The 21,213-nt window shown below is 39.6% G+C and overlaps 1 protein-coding gene across 2 annotated transcripts in view; it reads left to right on the forward strand.

Annotated features, from left to right (window-relative positions):
• The window catches only part of BRCA1 (BRCA1, DNA repair associated), a 53,246-nt gene that overhangs the window by 848 nt on the left and 31,185 nt on the right, over nt 1–21,213 (forward strand). Inside the window, exons 1-8 of one of the 2 annotated variants that reach the window (XM_014458811.2) lie at nt 75–257; nt 1,537–1,635; nt 7,205–7,258; nt 14,442–14,519; nt 16,037–16,125; nt 17,124–17,263; nt 18,893–18,995; nt 20,141–20,186. In XM_014458811.2, coding sequence (XP_014314297.1) covers nt 1,556–1,635; nt 7,205–7,258; nt 14,442–14,519; nt 16,037–16,125; nt 17,124–17,263; nt 18,893–18,995; nt 20,141–20,186 — 590 coding nt within the window. In that variant the 5' untranslated portion in view covers nt 75–257; nt 1,537–1,555. Of the gene's footprint in view, nt 1–74; nt 258–1,536; nt 1,636–7,204; nt 7,259–14,441; nt 14,520–16,036; nt 16,126–17,123; nt 17,264–18,892; nt 18,996–20,140; nt 20,187–21,213 lie in introns of those variants that run through there. The other variant, XM_014458810.2, reaches the window with a different exon arrangement.

Raw genomic sequence — 21,213 nt, forward strand, 5'->3', positions numbered from 1 at the left:
CCCCCTAAAGACTCTCGGCTCTTTCAGCTCCGCCCTTCCGCAAACGTGTTGCGATCTCGTATTCTGAGAGGCTCCCGCTCAGCCGCAGCGGCCGGTTTCCGTGGCAACGGAAAAGCGCGGGAATTACGGATAAATTGAATATGCGACTGCGCGGCTTAAGCTGCCTGAGCTCCCTCAACCCAGGACGGTCGCGGGGTGCTTTTCAGACAACTGGGTTCCTGGGCCGGGAAAGCCGAGACGCTTTGATCTGAGTAGAGGTGAGGGAACTTTGGGGGGCGGACCGGCTAGGAGCAGGCATGCAGAGAGTGGGGGAGGGAACTTCTGAAGGACAGCAAGGCGGGTGTTATCTGGCAGGGGCTAGCGGGAGCGTGGAACCCGGGACGCCTAAGAAGTTGCGTATGGCATAGTCGCGGGGAGGGGTGCACTTCGTGGGTCGCGGGGTGGGGGAGGCACCGAGAATAAGGAAGGGGTGTGTCCGAAGGGGAATCCAGATGATAGGAGCTGGAATGTGTTTTTTTTTTAAAATATATTTTATCGATTTTTTTACAGAGGAAGGGAGAGGAATAGAGAGTTAGAAACATCGATCAGCTGCCTCCTGCACATCTCCTACTGGGGATGTGCCCGCAACCCAGGTACATGCCCTTGACCGGAATGGAACCTGAGACCTTTCAGTCCGCAGGCCGACGCTCTGTCCACTGAGCCAAACCGGTTTCGGCTGGAATGTGTTTTGAGGGCGCCACTATAATGTGAAAGAGGAGTTGGTATAAGTGAGAAGGGGACCCTGATGAAGAATAGGGGCAGAAATGTGTCTGGGAAGAGGAGGAGACAGGATTTTGTGGGAGGGAGAGCCCTTACGAACTGTATCCAGATACGTTTCCGAGAAGAGACTAGAAAGTGCACGGGCAGTACTAATCCCAGAGGCTGCCGGCATTGGGGGTGCCCGAGGCTCCTGAGATGGGTGCAAGCCAGTGGAAGACACTGGGGAAGGACAGGGGTGGGGAGCCTTGGTTGGTGTTGGTTTTGTTTGTGTCGATTATGGTTTTATGCAAGAAAAAGAAAGCAGCCAGGATGATTGGAGAAATGTGAGGCTACCGCCACTCATCCAGTCACCCCACTGTGGCTTTCCCTTGCTTGGAGAAAGGAAGAGACCAAAGGGAAGTGGAAGGAAATGGTTGGAGGCTATATGTGAAAAAATAAAGTATTTAAAATGACCTGAATTACAATTAAAAACTTAGAATGTTAAAAAATAAAGCTTTTGTTATTAGTTTAATGATTGGCATAATTCTAAAGCACTCCCATCTTAAATTTCTCTTATTTAAAAACCAGAGGCCCGGTGGTGCACCGGTGGGGTCCCTAGCCTGGCCTGCGGGGATCAGGCGGAAACTGGCTCTCTGACATCCCTCGAGGGGTCCCGGATTGCGAGAGGGCACAAGCCAGGCCGAGGGGTCCCTCCATGCATGAATTCGTGCACAGGGCCTCTAGTATATAGACAGATGCGCATATAGACAAATAACCACATTTGTTTATGTGTTAAAGTTCATTGTAACAGGGAGAGATGGATTTATGTGCGGATCGAGTTGAAGAAGTACAAAATGTCCTTAATGCTATGCAGAAAATCTTAGAGTGTCCAATCTGGTAAGTCAACAGAATTTATTAACTTGAGATTTTTCCTTATATGATTATATCCTATGCAAATGAATAGAACTGACCTTACATAGTAAGGAGGAAAAAATTATAATGTCTGTTAAGATTAGGCTGTTAGCCTGGCTGTTGTGGCTCAGTGGTTGAGCATTGACCTATGAACCTGGAGGTCACGGTTAGATTCCCAGTCAGGGCACATGCCTGCATTGTGGGCTCGATCCCCAGTGTGGGGCGTGCAGGAGGCAGCTGAACAATGATTCTCTCTCACCATTGATGTTTCTATCTCTCTGCCTCTCCCTTCCTCTCTGAAATCAACACAGATACGTTTTAAAAATAAATAAATTGGAAAGCTGCACCTATTGCTCCTTGCCTTGAACAAAGGAGAGTAAATTTAAGTAAAATGTCTCTTGTGCTTCATGAAAGTTATTTATCATATTTGGACTCAAATAAGATTAAAGAAAATGCAAGTTGTGTTTTCAGAGAAATACAATATTTATAAGTAACCCTACTCTCCCTTGCCCTTCAACATTTCAGCCAAACAAAAACAAGAGCTAACTGAGATTTACAGCCTAATTTATGTAACATAAGAGCCAGAGAAGCAGGAAATGGCAATTGGGGGAAAATTGCTTTTGAAAAGTCATAAAACTCATAATTACGAAGAATGATTAAAAAGTCCTCAATAGTGTGGCATTTGGGTCCATTTATTTTATATTTCCACAGAACATTAAACCAGCAATTAAAAAACCTCAGATACATAAAAATTAAAGATGTAAGATGAGAAAGTTAATGCTAAATTTTCATTTTGGTCAGATACTGTATATTTTACAGCTGATACATTTTTTAAATCTGTTTTCTATTAGAAATACACAGGTTTTTAAACTAAAATTGTGCAGCCTAGTCATTGTTTAACTCATTTAAATGGAAAGTTCTAGGATGGGAAGCATATCTACTTCACTTTTTTTCTAACACTTTGCTGTTATGTCTCAATAGTTTCTGATTGTGCCTGGAAGCAGTGTTACTTATGGTAGCTGTAAAGTAGGTTTCTAGCTTTTTTTAGGTCTCGAGAGCTAAAATTCCTTCTTTTGGTCTCTAAGTCACTTTTGGCATTTATTTCTGATACTTGGTAGTTCTTTCTAACTTTTTACATATGACTATATAAAATTCTTGACTTTCTTTCTTTTTTTTTTTTAAATATATTTTATTGATTTTTTACAGAGAGGAAGGGAGAGAGATAGCCAGAAACATCGATGGGAGAGAAACATCGATCAGCTGCCTCCTGCACATCTCCCACTGGAGATGTGCCCGCAACCCAGGCACATGCCCCCGACCAGAACTGAACCCGGGACCCCTCAGTCCGCAGGCCGACGCTCCACCCACTGAGCCAAACCAGTTTCGGCAAAATTCTTGACTTTCAAAAGAGTTTTTAAAATGTGTATCCTGGTGGGTGGTTGTTATTTTTGGAACCTAATCTAGCTTCTTCTTCTAATCACATATCTGTTTTGGAACCTCAAAATGTAGGCATGTAGTTAGGCCTAAAGTATTGGCTGGTTTAAAAAGTGCTTTAATATTTGAGCACTTTTTTTTTAAACTCTCACCTGAGGATATTTTTTCATTAATTTTAGGAGGAAGGGGGAGGGAGAGAGAGAGAGAGAGAGAGAGAGAGAGAGAGAGAGAGACATCGAAACATCGATTGGTTGTTGTCAGAGCACAAAGCAGGAGCCCTGGTGCTCTGAGTGGCTTTGAGTCCATGTATTCTTCTAAATTCTTCCATTTGACTACGCCAGGGCTGGTTCTTCTTCAAACCCTTCCCACTGTGCTAACTGTTGGGAACTTAGTCCAAGTTCCTCCTTTATCCTCTGCTCACTAGTAACAGGTGTTGGGTCCGAGCCCCTCTGCCTGGGGCTGGACCTCCTAGGACGCCAGGTCTCAGTCGGAGAAGCCATGAGAGGTTGTGGGTAAATAAGAATGAGTCTTTATTGCGGAAGCCCATGGCCATATGGCCATCAGACAAGAACAGTTCTCACAGCAAAGTCCATACAGGCATGTAGCCGGACACCGGCTAGTGAACACAAATCTTTCCCATAAAGAAGCACCAGTTCTGTACCCACAGCTATTATCTGAGCAGCCACATGCTGCCTCCTAGACTCACCGCCTCACATCGTAGCAGTATCTGAGCTCTCCAACTCAGCAGCTTCTCCTGTCTCCTGCCCAGCGGCTCTCTCTAGCAGACTTCTTCACACACCTCACCCTGGCTGCTCTCTCTCCATACTCCAGCAGACTTCTTCTCACTCCCGCCTTAGCTGACTAGACTGGTCAGTAACCTACTTTTATAGTATTTCGATAAAGAAGGCTTCTTGCCAATAGTTACACCAATCATATCGGCTACTGAAGGGCACAGCGTACCGTGTGCCCTTACACCCACTCATGGTATTTTGGCCTGATTAGGATTCCCAGGCTCAGAATCCTTGAACATCCCATTTAGGCTCATGCCCAGAGCAGCCTTTGGCCATTCTGGTGTACTGATAACAAGACCTCTGTGCTCCCATTGGCCTTGACTATTCAGGGACCTGGCATGGTTCCCACTTTTGTCTTCTGTATGTGCCCTGCCTGGGGGTCAAACCCACAACTTAGGTATGTGCCCTGACCAGGAATCTAACCTACAACCTTTTTGGTGTATGAGATAACACTCAACCCCCCGAGCTACCCGGCCAGGCTCTAGATACTTTGATAGTAAACATTTACTATCATCAGGACCCAGAAGAGGGCATGTTAATTTTTGTCTTTTCATTCCTATTCCCTCTTCAAGCTTTTCCTTCAACATTTACTACCTTTTTCCATATTGGAGTTTTCATCCGTTCAAAGTTTGTTTAGAGTATGTTTGTATAGTTTGGCTTATAATTACTATACTGAAATATAATTATTTCAGAATTGAGTCAGTGGTGAGAAGGAAAGCCATCTGGTGTAGCTAAATCCACTTTCTTTTACTGAGAATGTTTTTGATATCTAGCTTAGCCGAGGAATAGTGATTTGGTAACAAATCAGAGTTCTTTTTTTTTCTTCAGGTTGTTGTTTTAAATCACATTCAGTCCCAATAATACTACTAACATTACACAAGTCATCTCAGGTTGGAAACATTTTCCCAAGTAGCTTTTAATTTTATTCTCACAATAGCCTGAAGAGACTGGTAGATTGGGTGACAGTTTCCTTACAGGAAACTGAGGTTCAGTCAGGTAGGGTGGTTGGCCTAAAGAGATCTGGTAGTAGAATCTCAGCCTTCTGACTTAATGTGGTATTTTTCTTTTCTTCCCCTGTGCTGCATCAGAAACCCCATGATTATAAGAGTTATGTTACCAAACTCTTGACAACCAGGCTATTTTGACACTTTCTGCTTCATTTATCAAAACTTCTATTCATTTTTTCATTTTTACTTTTAATTTCCAGGACCGTTCTTTGAATGCTGTTTTCCTTTTTTCCCCCAAAAGGGTCATGTTTACTGATTGCCTTCTCCCTGCATTATCCCTGTTTCCTATAAATTCCTTTTTTCTGTAAGTTTCTTCTGGTGTTTTTATTTTTATTATTTATTTTTGGTGCTTCGACCAGGAATCGAACCTGGTATCCTTTAGTCCGCAGGCTGATGCCCTGTCCACTGAGCTAACCCGGCCAGGACTATTTTTAATGTTTATTGATTTCAGAGATAAGGGAGAGAGAGAGTAGAAATATCAATGATAAGAGAGAATCATCATTCTGCTGCCTCCTGCACACCTCCAACTGGGGATCAAGCCCACAACCTGGACATGTTCCCTGATCAGGAATTGAACCCTGACCTCCTGGTTCATAGGTCAACGCTCAACCACTGAGCCACACCACCCTGGCTCCATTGATTTTATATAGAGTGGAAGGGAGGGAGAGGGAGAGAAACACATCAATGTGAGAGAGAGACATCAATTGTGGGTTGGTACTCTAACCACTGAACACCAGCCAGGGCTCTTCTCAAATCCTATATAATAAAAGTGTAATATGCTAAGTGTCCGACCAGTTCTATGATGTGCACTGACCACCAGGGGGAAGACACTCAGACCAATAAGTTAGCTTGTTGCTGGGATCCGGCAGATCGGGACTGGGCCAGAGGGCCAGACACGCCCTGGAGCCTTCCCGCAGTCCTTCCCCGGCCGGCCAGCTCCAATTGGCCCCAATCGGGGCTGGCCAGCCAACCTACTGTGGTCCTTTCCTGGCCAACCAGCCAACCTCCTGTGGTCCCTCCCTGGCCGGCTCCTGTCAGTGCCCATTGGGACTGGGCAAGATGGCCCCAATCTGCCTCGATCACTGGCCAGGCTGAGGGACCCCACCTGTGCACGAATTTGTGCACTGGGCCTCTAGTTTTTAATATTTGTCTAAGTTTATTTTCTTTTCTTTAGTTAGCTTGTTACATTGTTTTTACAAAGTAATCACAAAGCCAACATCATGTACCTTTTGAAGTGATGTAATAGTACCTAAATAGTACTCACAGTACCTAAAAGTGTTCTTGCCAAAAATTGTTTTTGCCAAAAAATGGAACCTGAATTTGATCGAGCCTGTAGAGACTAGAGGAACATATTAAACTACACAACATAGGATTACAATCAGCAAAATCCAGAATGTGGGAAATTCTACAGATCAAATGACCTAGTTTTTTAAATGAGTAATGGGGGTGGGGAGAGAAGAAGGGAAAATCTATAGAATAAAAGAGACTTGAGACATACCAGAGACAATGTGTGGATCTTGTTTGAATCCTGATTTACACAGATTTAATTATTAAACTTTTATGAGACAGGAAAATTACAACATTAATTATATATTAGGTAATATTAAGGAAATTCTTTTTTAGGAGTAGTAATGGTTTCATGGTTATTCTAAAAAAGTCTTTCTCTTTTGAAAATATGTTCCAAAATATTTATAGATGAAATTATATGATGGCTGAGATTTATTTTCAAATAATCTGGGCTTTGGGTGGGTATCAGCCATGGACAAAAATACTATTGGCTGTGAGTTGATAATTGTTGAAACTTGGTGGTACATGGAGGTCATTTTATTATTTTGTGCACTAGTAAATGCTTGAAATTTTCTATATGAAGAAATTAAAAAGGTAATCACATGCAAAAAAGAAGTGCTGTCAGGGAATCCGAAAGAAATACAAGAAGTTTTTGTCTTTGTGGAGCTTAAAGTCTAGTTGAGATATAGGATATGCACCCACTGATAGCTCTAAAAGTGTACCAGTGAAACCTAATTGATATGAAGTAATATCAACTAATCTTTTAAGTGCTATAGGTCATGTAGAATATTGAAAAAGTACTGTGTATTCTGTTTTGATGTCTGAAAGCTCAGTGAGAATAAGGATCATATTCTCTGCTGTATTTTTGGCTCCTGGCACAGCAGACATTTAATAAGTATCTATTGAATGAACTTAAAACCTTACCTTGGCTTAGTTATAACCACTTAAAGTTGAACTTCTAAGGATAAATATTTATTTTTAAATAAATTATTGAGCTGCATTTATTTTCTTTTTCTTTTTTCCCTACCCTTCTAGTCTGGAGTTGATCAAAGAGCCTGTTTCTACAAAATGTGACCACATATTTTGCAAGTAAGTTTGAATGTTTTATGTGGCTTCATTATTACCTTTTGTGCTTATCTTCGTAACAGAGGAAACACCCAACTTTAAAGAAGCTTTATCTTTAATTAAGTAAGAAAGAAAAATCCAACTCGATTTCATTCTGTCTCAGAGAATACACAGAAAGTCACCATAAGTTGGTTTTAGCCATAGTTCCTGGTAAAATATTGGCATATCTATCTAGTGGGAAATCAACTCACTTTGAACAGCTGTTTGTTTTTTGTGTCCATGGGGAAAGCAGATTGCAAGCAATATTTGGCTAAAATTCATGCATACAATGATTCAAGTTTTATTTACATTTTTAAGAATCTTGCCCTTTGAAATGAAAATGCTTCTTTTCTTTTTAATCTTTATTGTTGAAAGTATTACATATGTTCCCCCTTCCCCCCCACATGAAAATGTTTCTTGGTGAAAGAATTCCAGAAAAAGTTTGATAGGTAATTTGGTGGAACAAGGGGTTTTTTTTCCTTTCCCTGATGGTAAGCTATGATTGAGACTTTTCCTGAATGCCAACTAATTTGTTTTTAAGTATTTTTTTCTTTTTCAATTGACAAAGCATGTCCATTATAATGAGTTTAACTAGCACAAAGGTTATAGTCTGCCAGCTGGCTGATCGATGTTTCTAACTCTCTATCTCTCTCCCTTCCTCTCTGTAAAAAAAGAAAAAAAATCAATAAAATATATTTTTAAAAAAATAAAAATAAAAGTATATTTTTAAATGGGATTTGTTGGTTTTCATGAATGTCCTAGAATTATATTCAATTTTAAGTTCAACTGTATTAAAAACTGGGCATTTGCAATTTTGGGGGAAGGCAGTCAATAATTTTTATCAAATTCTTAGTATGCTTCCATAACCTAAAAAATGTGAAAAGCATCTGGCATTAAGGATAATGAGGGCTGGCTGGAGCTGAGGGAAACCTGTTCACTTTGGAGGGATATCCTCTGAACACTAGTCTGCCAGCTGGCTGGCTCCTTCCTTCTTCTGTATTTTGTATTCTTCCCATTCATCTGTCCTAACAAGGGTCTAGAGCCCATTTCCACTGTCTCTCACCCCTTTCTCACGTCACCACACTGATCTAGATCTCTTCCCAATGGTTTCCTTCTGATTCCTCAGGCCCTTTTCCTTGTTCAGGTGCCAGGGCAGCACAGCTGTCTCTCTCTGCTTCAGGAATTTTTAGTTCTGTGGCCTCTAGAGGGAAGCGTCTCAAACTATAATATAGGACCAGTTTCTTCATAGATTGATACTTTTGTAAAACAAAATGTAAAAGTCCCAGTATTTAAAAGATTACAGGTAGGCCGAAACCGGTTTGGCTCAGTGGATAGAGCGTCGGCCTGCGGACTGAAAGGTCCCAGGTTCGATTCCAGTCAAGGGCATGTACCTGGGTTTCGGGCACATCCCCAGTGGGAGATGTGCAGGAGGCGGCTGATCGATGTTTCTAACTCTCTATCTCTCTCCCTTCCTCTCTGTAAAAAAAGAAAAAAAATCAATAAAATATATTTTTAAAAAAATAAAAATAAAAGATTACAGGTAGTATCAACATTTATTACTTTGAGAGCTTGTGGAAGAAGGAAATTACAGACAGAGGAAATAATATAAGCAAAGGTCTGAAGAGAAGAAAGTAGAATATGTCCATAAAAAAAGAAACTTAACTTTCCATATTTGTTTAAGGGTTGTGTGAGAAGAGGAAGGAGCCCCTTAAAGGGGAGATGACATTTACAAGAGGAGGTAGACGGGATTGGAAATAGAAAATGACTGCAAGAGAAAAAAATAGTTATTATTCATAAGTAGTAATGAAGGAAAAGTAGAATAATTCTACAGAAAGACTTTTGAGGTAGAGCAGGAGGAGTTGAGGTAGTTTTAAAAATATATATATTTTTATTGATTTCAGAGAGGAAGGGAGAGGGAGACAGAGATAGAAACATCAATGATGAGAGAGAACCACCAATTGACCGCCCCCTACATGGGATCAAGTCCACGACCTGGAGCACATGTCCCGACTAGGAATCAAACCGTGACTCACCCTACCCCCGGTTCACAGGATGAGGCTCAACCACTGAGCCACTGAGGTAGTTTGAGCTCAATGAAGTTGGAGGTGAAGACATCTGTTGAGATTGAAAGGGTTAAAGTTGGCAACTGGGGGAGAGTGAGAAAAGCTTGCAGCTCCTTATATGGAGAATATGATAAGCAGAAGAAGTAGCCATATTTTTAAGTACTATATTAGAATTAAAAGTATAGTATAATACCCATGTGACAGATCAACTTTTTCATGAAACCTCTTCTGTAATACCTTTATAATCTGAATAATGTCTTGATCTCTATGTCAGAAAACTGGGGAAAATACCCCAAGCATTAATTGTATTTTCTCAGGGTAAACTATAATTGCTAATGATAAAAATAGCTTTATTGACTGAGGTAAGCCTATAGTTCTGAAATCTTTCAAGAGATCATAGTACCAGTCTAGAAAAAAATTACTTGGGTCATCCATGCATTGCCTTGCAATTTCCAAACAACAAATGAATTGTGTGATATTTTTTAGAAAATCTAGAACCATATTCTCCAAAAATATATAATATGAACAATAAGTGTAATTTAAATATTCTAGTAGCCATATTACTAAAAAGTTTTCAAATTATCCTATATAATAAAAGCTTAATATGCAAATTGTCCCCATGGGTGGTCGTTCGACCCCTCGCTATGATGTGCGCTGACCACTAGGGGGCGACGCGGAACATGGCAGGCATTGGCATTGTGGTGCTGGCAGTGGGTGGCAGTGGAGGCGCTGCCGCCCCATGGGCCCTGATGACTGCAGTGGGATGGTGGAGCAGGTGAGTGGGCGGTGCCAGGTCAAGGCGGGTGCAAGCAGGGGCCCAATCGCCCCACCTATCACCCTGCAGACAGCAACCAGTGGTGGCAATGGGGGGTGGGGCTGCCGCCTGGCTCCCAGGCATTGAGGGAGCTGGGCAGGCCCTGGCTGATCGCCCTGCAGGCGGGATGGTGGAGCAGGTGTGGGGGTGGCGCCGGCCAAGGCAGGGTGCCAGGTGTGGCTGCGGGGCTCACGAGCTGAAGCTGTGAGGCTGGGGGCATGAGCTGGGGCCCAACCTCCGCAGGCCCCCCCAAGGACCCCACCCTTGCATGAATTCGTGCACCGGGCCTCTAGTAGTTATATATTACTATATTTTTAACCCAATTGTGACCAAAATTTTACCATTTCAATATGAAATATATTAATGAGGTATTTATTTGACATTCTTTTTTGGTATTAAGTTTTCAAGAGCCTGTGTTTTTCCAGTACATCTTAGTTCAGACTAGCTGCATTATAGCTGCTCAGTAGCCATGTGTCCAGTGGCTGCTGTATTGGACAACAAAGCTCTAGGAACTTACTACTCAAAGTGGGACTCATGAACTTGCAGTACCCATATCACATGGGAACTTTCTAGAATCTCAGCCCTACTCCAAACGTGCTCAATCAGGATCTGCATTTTAACAAGATTCTTATACACATTAAAGTCTGGGAAGCAGTGTTCTGGAATGATGACCTTCCTATACACTCATTTGCAGGATAGTAAGAGGGACCAGACCAGGGATGGCTGAAGTCTAAGGATCAGATAGACCAAGTAAGGCAAATCTTGGAGTCAGCTAACTGAGGAAATGCAGATAAGTGGTGAGTTCATATTAGGGAGGTTTGATGGCTAGATATATTACATCATAATATTAGGGAACTTTGGAGTCTAGCAATGGCTTGATATGTCAGTGGTCCAGAAGTAGTCAAGAGGTGGCTATTCTAGCATATACTAGTAGATCAAACATAGTTTCTCAGGAGTCTAGCAGCAGAAATAAGCAGAAGTTCAAAGTGGTGGTTATAAGGGAAGAAAAATATGGATACAGCCATAGGAGGCTAAGGGTTAGGGGTGAGACTTGTCCCTACAAGACAAGAGCCTTGACCCATGGGGTTGCAATACCAGGCAAGGAGCCTAGGCATACTCACCCAGATGAAGAGCTTAGGATAGAGTCTTAATTGTTGAAACTAAAGTACACACTAGAGGTTTGATCAAGAAAACAGAGCCTTATTATAGAAACTGACAAGGTTTGATGGGACCACCATAGGTGGATGCTAAGCTGTGGGGCTCTCTGGACAATACTGGTCCATAATCTTAGTTCTGTTGACAGGAATCCAGGGCACCCAGTATAATCAAAGGGAGCCAAAAGTCAGCCTACTTTCATTTTGCTTAGACTTGGAACTGTTAATTTATTGACTCCTGCCAGGATAGACTTAGACAAGTTAGGTGAGTTTCCATAACATTGTCAAACTCCTCAGGATATAGATGTGCTAAAAAATGAGTACTACTGCATTTGCTTAAAAAAGTATTGCCTTTCCTTAAGCATTTAAAAATCCAAGAAGCCCAAAACTTGTCTCAGATCTTTTTACCAAGCTCCTTATGTAGAACATTTATGTCTTCATTTAATTGGTGCATCACATAGATTCCCCAGGACTCTAAAACAGAATCTAATAAATCCTGAGCCCTGAAAGATATGCCTATGTTCTGTTGAACCATCAATGTTTTCCTTTGTTCAGTCTTTTTAAGTGATGTACAAGTTCATTTTCTCTTTTGAGTTAACGACCTTTATGCATGTGTTCTTTTTCTAGCATAAAGAAAGACTGGAAACCATATTTTGGTTTTTCTACATTTACCTAGTCCCCCTGTGTTATTTATGTAATTATTGTACAGGCTACAACACTCGAGCTTAGTTAGCTATTGTGTTCTGCAGTATTCTCTCTGTTCAGGGAATTCCCTCCCTACTCCCACTCAGAATTGTTTAATTGTACCATTTCCCAGTGTAAAGCATTGATGCCTCCTAGAACTATTATGGTAGATTACAAGTAGGATTTACATCTCAAGGAGTGTCCTCTATTCTGTGGCTCTTCAAAGGGTATTTACATACAATACAGGTAGCCTTTTGATAGCACTTTTCCATAAACTATGGAGTTATTGCCAGGTAAGGCATCTGTATCGGTGATTGTTTCTGCTTTTTGGCTATTATGAGCAATGCTGCTATGTACATATGTGTACAAGTTTAACATAGACTAATGTTTTCATTTCTCCAGGGAAGAAATCTAAGAGTAGAATTGCAGACTCATATGGTAACTCTATGTTTAACATTTTGAGGAGCTGCCAAACCGTATTCCAAAGTGGTTGCATCGGTTTATCTTTCCACCAGCAATGAATGAGGATTTCGGTTTCTTCACATCTTCTCTAATACTTCTTACCTGTCTTTTTTATTTGCACAAGCCATTCTAGAGGGTGTAAAGTGGTATCTCATTGTAGCTTTAATTTGCATTTTCATAATGACTATTGAGCATCTTTTCATGTGCTTGTTGACTGTTTGAATACCTCCTGTGGAGAAAATGTCTATTCAGATCCTTTGCCTATTTTTTAATTGTGTTATTTCTGTTTATTATTGAGTTATAAGAGGGTTTTTTTTTAATTCTAAAAGAATAAAGATTTTTATTAAGCATTGGAAGTTGCATTCAATAGCCTTCAATACACCACGCCACAACCCATCTACAGTCAAACCCAATGGCAGTTCATTCTTGCACAATCCATGAGTTAGAGTAAAACTCCCTTCAATTTACCGTAAGATCCTACTCAGGTCTTGCGGGCAGGGATTGGGGGGTTACATCTCATTTCTGATCACTAATGTGTGATGAAGAGCCTCAGGAAAATTATATGAAAACAATTAAGAAAGGATTCTGATTTCAAAGTACATTGTTTGGAAACATTAACAAAAACATCAAAATAATATAAGTATACCTGCTTCCACTAAATTCTTGATGGGAAAGTTCTCAAGAACAAACAATTTGTTTCCTACTCAGAAGGGGAGGAGTGTTAAAGATCAAAGGGATTTTTTTTGTTTTTCACAGAATTTCATATTTTGCTAATATGAAGGCATAAAACAACAAAGAAGAGTAATGCATACAGCAGTGAATACACCAGGGTAATGTTGATATTTAAAACAGCTAAATAATTTTGGGGTGTTTTAGAATAAATGCAACAGGTCAATAATCACAAAATTTTAAGGTTAGAGCAAGATCAGTCAATGACTAAACAGAGTTAACATCTTTTATAGAACTGCTGATTATTAGCATTTTTGTTTTGCAAATGGGCACATACAGGTAAGAATGGAAGAAAGGACAATAACATGCATAATATTAACTACACACTTTAAAAATATGAACCATGCAGAAGTTTAGCTCAAGTAGTAGCAGTAATGGTCTATGTTCAATTCAAAACCACATAGTTCATTGATGGAATTGTAAGAGTTTTTTGTATATTCTGGATACAGGTCACTTAATGGATATATATGAGTTGCAAATATTTTCTCCCATTCTGTGAATTGTCCTTTCACTTTCTTCATGGTATTGTAGCACAAAAGTTCTTAAGTTTGATGTAGTCCAGTGTATCTAGTTTTTCCTTTGGTTGCTTATGCTTTTGGTGTGTTTGTTTGTTTATTTAACCCAAGGTTACAAAGATTTAGTTTGAGTTATTTTGTGTGTGTGTGTTGTATGAGGTAGGAGTCTAGCTTCCAATTTTGCATGTGGATATTTAGTTGTCCCGGCACTGTTTGTTGATAAGACTATTCTTTTTCCATTTAATTGTCTTGGTGCCATTGTTTAAAATCAGTTGACCATATATGAATAGGTTTTTTCCTGTACTCTCAATTCTGTTCCATCCATGTATATGTCTGTCCTTATGCCAGTACCACACTGTCTTGATTACTGTAGCTTTGTAGTGAGGTGCTGAGACTTTTCAACTAATTATAATAATTTTACTTGAACTATTTACCATTTGTCTGATTATGCAGAATGAAATAACCATAATTAAATATGTCATATTAACTCTTTAATAAGTTTTATTAGATCATAACAGTAGGCCATATGCATATAAGTTTAGTTTTCATAGATCATTGCTTGATAGTTTAGTTTTCTGCTTAGGTAACATCGAAAAACAACTAAAGTCATTGGTTGTAATTCACCTGCCATTAACTTTAAAAGTGTTCTTAATGTTGTGAAATTATTTTTTTCATGGCTATTTGTCCTTTGAATATTCTCTCTCTAAAAAAGTAATTTTAATTATTCTTGTTCTTTATAATTTGTAGATTTTGTATGCTGAAACTTCTCAACCAGAAGAAAGGGCCGTCACAGTGTCCTTTGTGTAAGAATGATATAACCAAAAGGTATATAATTGGGTAGTGATGGGAGGCTGGAAAAAGTAGAAATTCCTTACTATTATAGCTGTTCCTATCAAACCATTCCTCAGTAGAAAAATTTATAAAAGGGTGTTTAGCTGACAAAATAAATTATTTTCCTGAAAGTTTTATGGTACCTTATTCAGGTGTTAGCAATTAGCAACATGCATTTTTCTAATGCTTCTGAATGGTGTAAGAACTTGCAGTCTTATCTAAAGTAGGAGTGTACCACCTACCCCCATTTTCTCCTGATCCTTTTATTTTTCTTCTTGTACACTTAATTTCTACTTAATTATTTACACACACATACACAATCCTATATAATCCTATATAATAAAAGACTAATATGCAAATAGACCAAATGGTGGAACAACCGAACAACTGGTCACTATGACATGCGCTGACCACTATGGGGAACATGGCCGGGCGTTGGCTGCGTTGGGATGGTGGAGCGGGTGAGCAGGGGCGCCAGACCAAGGCGGGATGCTGGTCACTCATAGGGGTGAGCCTCTGGTGGTTATTGAAAATTCTTTGCTAGAGCGCACGCACCACAGTCCCGCCCAGCGCTCGCACCTGCTGCCAGCGCTGGCGATGCTTGTATCCGCTGCCAGCGCCTGACGCGGGCCCAATCGCTCAGCACCATTAGCGGGTACAAGCAGTGGCTACTAGCCCTGATCATCCCTCAAGGCTTCTCCATCTCCCCCTGTTCCTGAGGGGTGATTGGGGCCCCAATCGCTCTGCGTCAGCAGGTGCAAGTGGGGCTGGCACCGTCAGCGCATGGGAGCAGGGCTGCCAGCATACAGGGGACTGGGGGCTGTGGCAGGAGGGGCTGGGTGGGAGCGCAGAGGATGGGCCAAGACCTGCCCCTGTGCCCACTGCAGCCTCATGGCCCACAGTTCCTTTCAAGGTGCACGATTTATGCACTGGACCCCTAGTGTATTTCTGTATTGTGTATCCCTCTGGTCAGGATTTAAGTTCTGTTAGGGCACCAGCTTTGTCTGTCTCAGTCAACACAGCTTTTCCAGTGTTTGGCATATAGTAGTCACTCAGATATTTAAAAGAATAAATGAAAACTTTCCTAAATCAGAATCTTTCTTTGGACATTGTCATCTGTTAGTGCTTTTCAAATAATGTAAACATCATTTGACAGAAATCCCTGATAGCTAGAAGTGGGATGTTGAGTGGATGGGGCTCAGATGTCAAGAATAGTAAGTTCTCTATGCAGTGGATTTATATTTACTATGGATTCATAGTTTTATTTTAGATAGTTACAGGCTTTTGGTAGATTTGAATGGCAAAAAAGGAAAATATTACAAAAATAATCAGTACTGATGTCAATGATGTTTTGCTTATGTGATGTCACTAATAGCTCTGTTCTTTGAATACAGTTTTTCAGCTGTTGCTGCATCTTTTTTTATTAGTGTACATGTCTTTCCTTATTTTAAAAGTCCTTAAAAAGTTGATAAGTACTTGCTAAGTATGTCTCTCAAATGATTTAATTTCAGAAGCCTACAAGAAAGTACAAGATTTAGTCAACTTGTTGAAGAGCTATTGAAAATCATTCATGCTTTTGAACTTGATACAGGATTGCCATGTAAGTGTTGTATAGCCCCAGGGGCCAGTGCTCTAGTGGCTGTTATTAAAACTCAAGAGGGGCCCAGCCAATTATGGTCAAGGGCATGTACCTCCATTGCAGGCTCTACTCCATCCCCAGCCCTGGTTGGGGGTTGGGGAGGAGGCAACCAATCTATGTGTCTCTCTCACATCATGTTTCTCTCTCTCTGTCTCTCCCCCTCCCTTCCACTCTAAAAATCAATTGAAAAATACCCTTGGGTGAAGATTAACAAAAAAATAAAAAACTCTGAAGGAGGTTTACACAATTTTCTGTAAATAGGTGATAAGACCTTTTGGTCTAGTTTAATTTTAGCCCTTTATCTGTAATCTATTTGTTAAATCATTCCCACTGGTCTCATACCTTATTTTATCCATCCTAAGATGCATGTTTTTTTCACATAAATTGGGAACAAGTTATCATCAGTGGTGTGTCATTGTTTAATTGTATGTTTTCTTTCTTTTTTTAAAAAAATATATTTTATTGATTTTTTACAGAGAGGAAGGGAGAGAGATAGAGAGTTAGAAACATCAATGAGAGAGAAACATCGATCAGCTGCCTCCTGCACACCCCCCACTGAGGATGTGCCTGCAACCAAGGTACATGCCCTTGACCGGAATCGAACCTGGGACCTTCAGTCCGCAGGCCAACGCTCTATCCACTGAGCCAAACCGGTTTCGGCATATGTTTTCTTTCTTAGTGGTATAGAAAACAGTGGTGCTTCTTACATCATTGGTATCTTAGATTCAGTGAGCTATGATTAATAGGCAAATTTGTTAGTATTGGGTGGGGGGCAGTAGAAATAACTTTGACAGTCTGTGTGTTTGTTTCACAGGAGTAGAATTTCCAAAGTTTTATTTTAAAAAATTATAGGTAGCCTTTGCTGCATTGTCTTACTATATAACCAAGAGCATACACAGGATTTCTCTTGGTTCTTTGATTGCAATTATAAAAATAATGTTTTCCCTTGTAATTCACAGTTACAAACAGTTATAGCTTTTCAAAAAAGGAAAATAATTCTCCTGAGCATCTAAATGAGGAAGTTTCTATGATCCAAAGTTTGGGCTTCCGAAACCGTACCCTAAGATTTCGACAGAGTGAACCTGAAAATCCTACCTTGGTAAAGCCATTTTCATTTGTTCTGGTAAAATCTTTTTACTGAGTATTGTGAATGTGCTAGATGCTCATGGATTTATATAAAAAGTCGGTAAACAAGGTAAGATGGTAAATTAAGTGATTGGACAAATGTTCTAATGAACAAGAGTTAGAATTGTTGAGAGAAGGTCTGTGCACCTAGTGTGGTCAGGAGAGACCTTACAGACCCTTCCCCTGCGTTAGTGCTTTATCCACCCCCATGCTTGTCTAAAATAGCCACAAGGTCACTGATGGTTTTAAGCTTGCTAGTTTTTATAATAACCATCTTATGGCAATTCTTTTTTACAGAGAGGAAGGGAGAGAGAGATAGAGAGCTAGAAACATCGATGAGAGAGAAACATCGACCAGCTGCCTCTTGCACGCCCCCCGGTCTGTGCACCTAGTGTGGTCAGGAGAGACCTTACAGACCCTTCCCCTGCGTTAGTGCTTTATCCACCCCCATGCTTGTCTAAAATAGCCACAAGGTCACTGATGGTTTTAAGCTTGCTAGTTTTTATAATAACCATCTTATGGCAATTCTCCAGGCATGAGGAAGTGTATTTATCTTATTTCCTCTGAAAAATCGCCTGAAAAGAAAATCTGGTTTAACATTTGAAAATTGCTTCATTCAACAATAAAGATAAATTTAAAAAAAGAAAGAAAATTGCTTCAACTTAAAAGGTGTAATTGTAAAAAAAAATGGTGATGATTTACTCTGTTGTTACACATATGTGGATGAATAATGAAGATCTCAAAACAATAGTTCTTATGCTACCAACATTCATTTTTCAGTAGATGTTGAAGGATTCAAAAAGAAGGAAAACTTCATTGGAATAATGTTGGGTTTTTAAATAGTCTTTCTTATACTGAATGATCTAAGGATTGATTGCAGGGTTATTATTTTTATTTATCTTTTTAAAAATGTTATTTTGGGGGGGCAATGAGGGAGGATAAGGACACATATGTAATACCTTAATCAATAAAGAAAATAAATAATTAAAATTTTTATTTTATCTTAGTTGCCAACCCTGTTATCAGTGCAGATGTTATTAGAAATGTATACCAAATGAACCTTATTTCCTTTCTATATTATACTGTACTATTATATAAAGTATTAGCTTCAAAATATACTTTTCTTTTTTTAAAATATATTTTTATTGATTTCAGAGAGGAAGAGAGAGAGAAACATCAATGATGAGAGAGAATCATTGATCGGCTGCCTCCTGCACACCCCTACTGGGATCGAGCCCACAACCCAGGCATGTGCCCTTGACCAGAATTGAACCCAGGACCCTTCAGTCCACAGGCAAAACGCTCTATCCACTGAGCCAAACCGGCTAGGGCAAAATATGCTTTCTTATACTTCAAAAAATTTACTCAGATAATACATATTCTGTTTAGAAAAATTTAAAACAACAGAGGAAAAATATTCAAACTACTAGAACATAACTCATACATTTTTAAAACAATTTTCTCTTTTTAAATACATTTTTATTGATTTCAGAGAGGAAGGGAGAGGGAAAGAGAGATAGAAACATGGCCTCAAATTTCTCTTCAAGGAAAAAAAGCAAAGAATTGGCCAGTAATTAGTTCATCATTTTTTACTGCTTAACAGGAAACCAGCCTTAGTGCCCAACTCTCTAACCTTGGAATTGTGAGATCACGGAGGACAAAGCAGCAGGTACAATCTCAGAAAAAGTCTGTCTACATTGAATTGGGTAAGAGTCTCAGATTTTTTAAGTTTAGAACAGTAGTTGCTAGTCTTTTTAAAAAATATATATTTTTATTGATTTCAGAAAAGAAAGGAGAGGGAGAGAAATAGAAACATCAATGATGAGAGAAAATCATTGATTGGCTGCCCCTTGCATGCCCCCTACTGGGGGATTGAGCCTGCAACCTGGGCATGTGCCCTGGTCCGGAATCTAACCATGACTGCCTGGTTCATAGATTGACGATCAACCAGTGAGCCACACTGGCCAGGCTCAACGTCATTTCTTTATAACTTGGATGAGATGCTAAAGGAACGTAACTCTCATTCATATTCATTAGTCTATGGTAAAATTGGTTTTGTTATATGTCGTTTTGCTTGAAGTCACAGAACCATTTGATGTTAAGTGAGGACTTACTATACTTTGGAAAAATGGGAAGTAGGAATAAGAAAGAACATGATGGGCTGGCTACAGCATTTGGAAGAATCCAAGATAAATTGTACTAGACTAGAAGGACTTTTAAGAAGAGCTGAGCTCAGTTCAGTCAGTTTTCTCTAATTGTCTTGTTGTTTAGAATATATTTATAATTGGAAAGAGTATAGCATGTACCAGATTCTCTTGAAATTACTTATATGTCTTTTTCTTTTTTAAAATCATAAATTCCTAGACTTGTGACTTTTTATTTTGATTATTTTTGTTACACAACTGTGTCGTATCACAAAAATAATCAAAATAATTGTAATAGCAAATATTTAGGAGCACTTAGTATAGTCCAGGCACTGTTGTACTTCACTTATAAAACTCATGTAAGAGGCCTGACAAACCCCTGTAGTTGTTACTATTATTATATTTATTTTACAGATGAGGAAATTAAGGCACAGAGAGGTTAAGAAATTTGGCCAAGGTAGTGAAGCTACTCAGTGGCAGAGCCATGATTCAAACCTAGGAATTCGGGCTTCAGAGCCTCTGCTTACCACTACTTCTCTGTATTTCCTGGCATATGTATCATTGTACCTACCATATAGTGGGTGCTTAGTAAATATTTCTTGAATGAGTACCTGTTTTGCAAAAAGTACATTTTTTTAGTTTAACCCTTTCAATAAAAATTCTTTTATTGATTTGTTATTTGGGGGTATTTGGGGAACTATTTTTAGGATCTGATTCTTCTGAAGATTCGGCTAATAAAGGAAGATATTACAGGTGAGTCAAAGGGAGCCTTTGTCTATTAAGCTGGCATTTTTGTGTTTAGTTAATATTAAGGATTGGTATTTTTTTTAGGTTCGAGTTATGGCATTGGAATAGACCATATATCTTTTTTTTTTTTAATATAATATGATTTTCTTTATTTCAGAGAAGAAGGGAGAGGAAGAGATAGAAACATCAATGAGAGAGAATCATTGATCAGCTGTCTCCTGGATGCCCCTACTGGGGATTGAACCCACAACCTGGGCTTGTGCCCTGACCAGGAATCAAACTGTGACATCCTGGTTCATAGGTCAATGCTCAGCCATTGAGCCACACCAGTTAGGCTAATAGTACTTTTTATTTTATGTTATGTTATTAGTTGATTTTAGGGAAGGAGAGAGAGAGAAACATTGATTTGTCGTTCCACTTATTTATGCCTTCATTGGTTGCTTCTTGTATATGCCCGGACCAAAGATCAAACCTGCAACCTTAGCATATCAGGACAATACTCTAACCAACTGAGCTACCCAGCCAGGACCCTTGTTTGTTTGATTTTTTAGTAGAGTCCAAAAGAATTTAAAATAACAACTCTGCACAGAATAATATCTATTGTAGCTTAGTTTCTCATGTGCAGTAGTGTTGACACTGGTAATTATGGCTGATGAAAATATTAGAGGATTCCATTTTTCTTTCCTTTCTCTGTTTCTTAATTCCATCTATCCCTCAAACTTTATGTAAATTATATGATAATCTACAAGCAGCCCCCAATTGTGTTACATGGCAAATTGCTTTCCATAGGAATTATTGCTTCTGTTTTGTCTGAACTACATGGTGTCATTGCCAATCAGATTTTGTTTGCAAGTGACTTTTTCCTAACCTCCCAATTGAGAGGAAGTGGTTTTAAGCTTGAAAAGAAGCACAGAAGGCTGAGCAGCAGAATGCTGCATTCTTTGCAAACTATTGGGATATCTCTTCATCCCAGTTGCTCGTTTTGTTTAAATATCTTTGTTCCTGCAGTCTCATTAAGATATCCTTTTAAGTT

This window comes from Myotis lucifugus, unplaced genomic scaffold (assembly GCF_000147115.1).
Source record: "Myotis lucifugus unplaced genomic scaffold, Myoluc2.0 scaffold_100, whole genome shotgun sequence".
NCBI classification, from domain to species: domain Eukaryota; kingdom Metazoa; phylum Chordata; class Mammalia; order Chiroptera; family Vespertilionidae; genus Myotis; species Myotis lucifugus.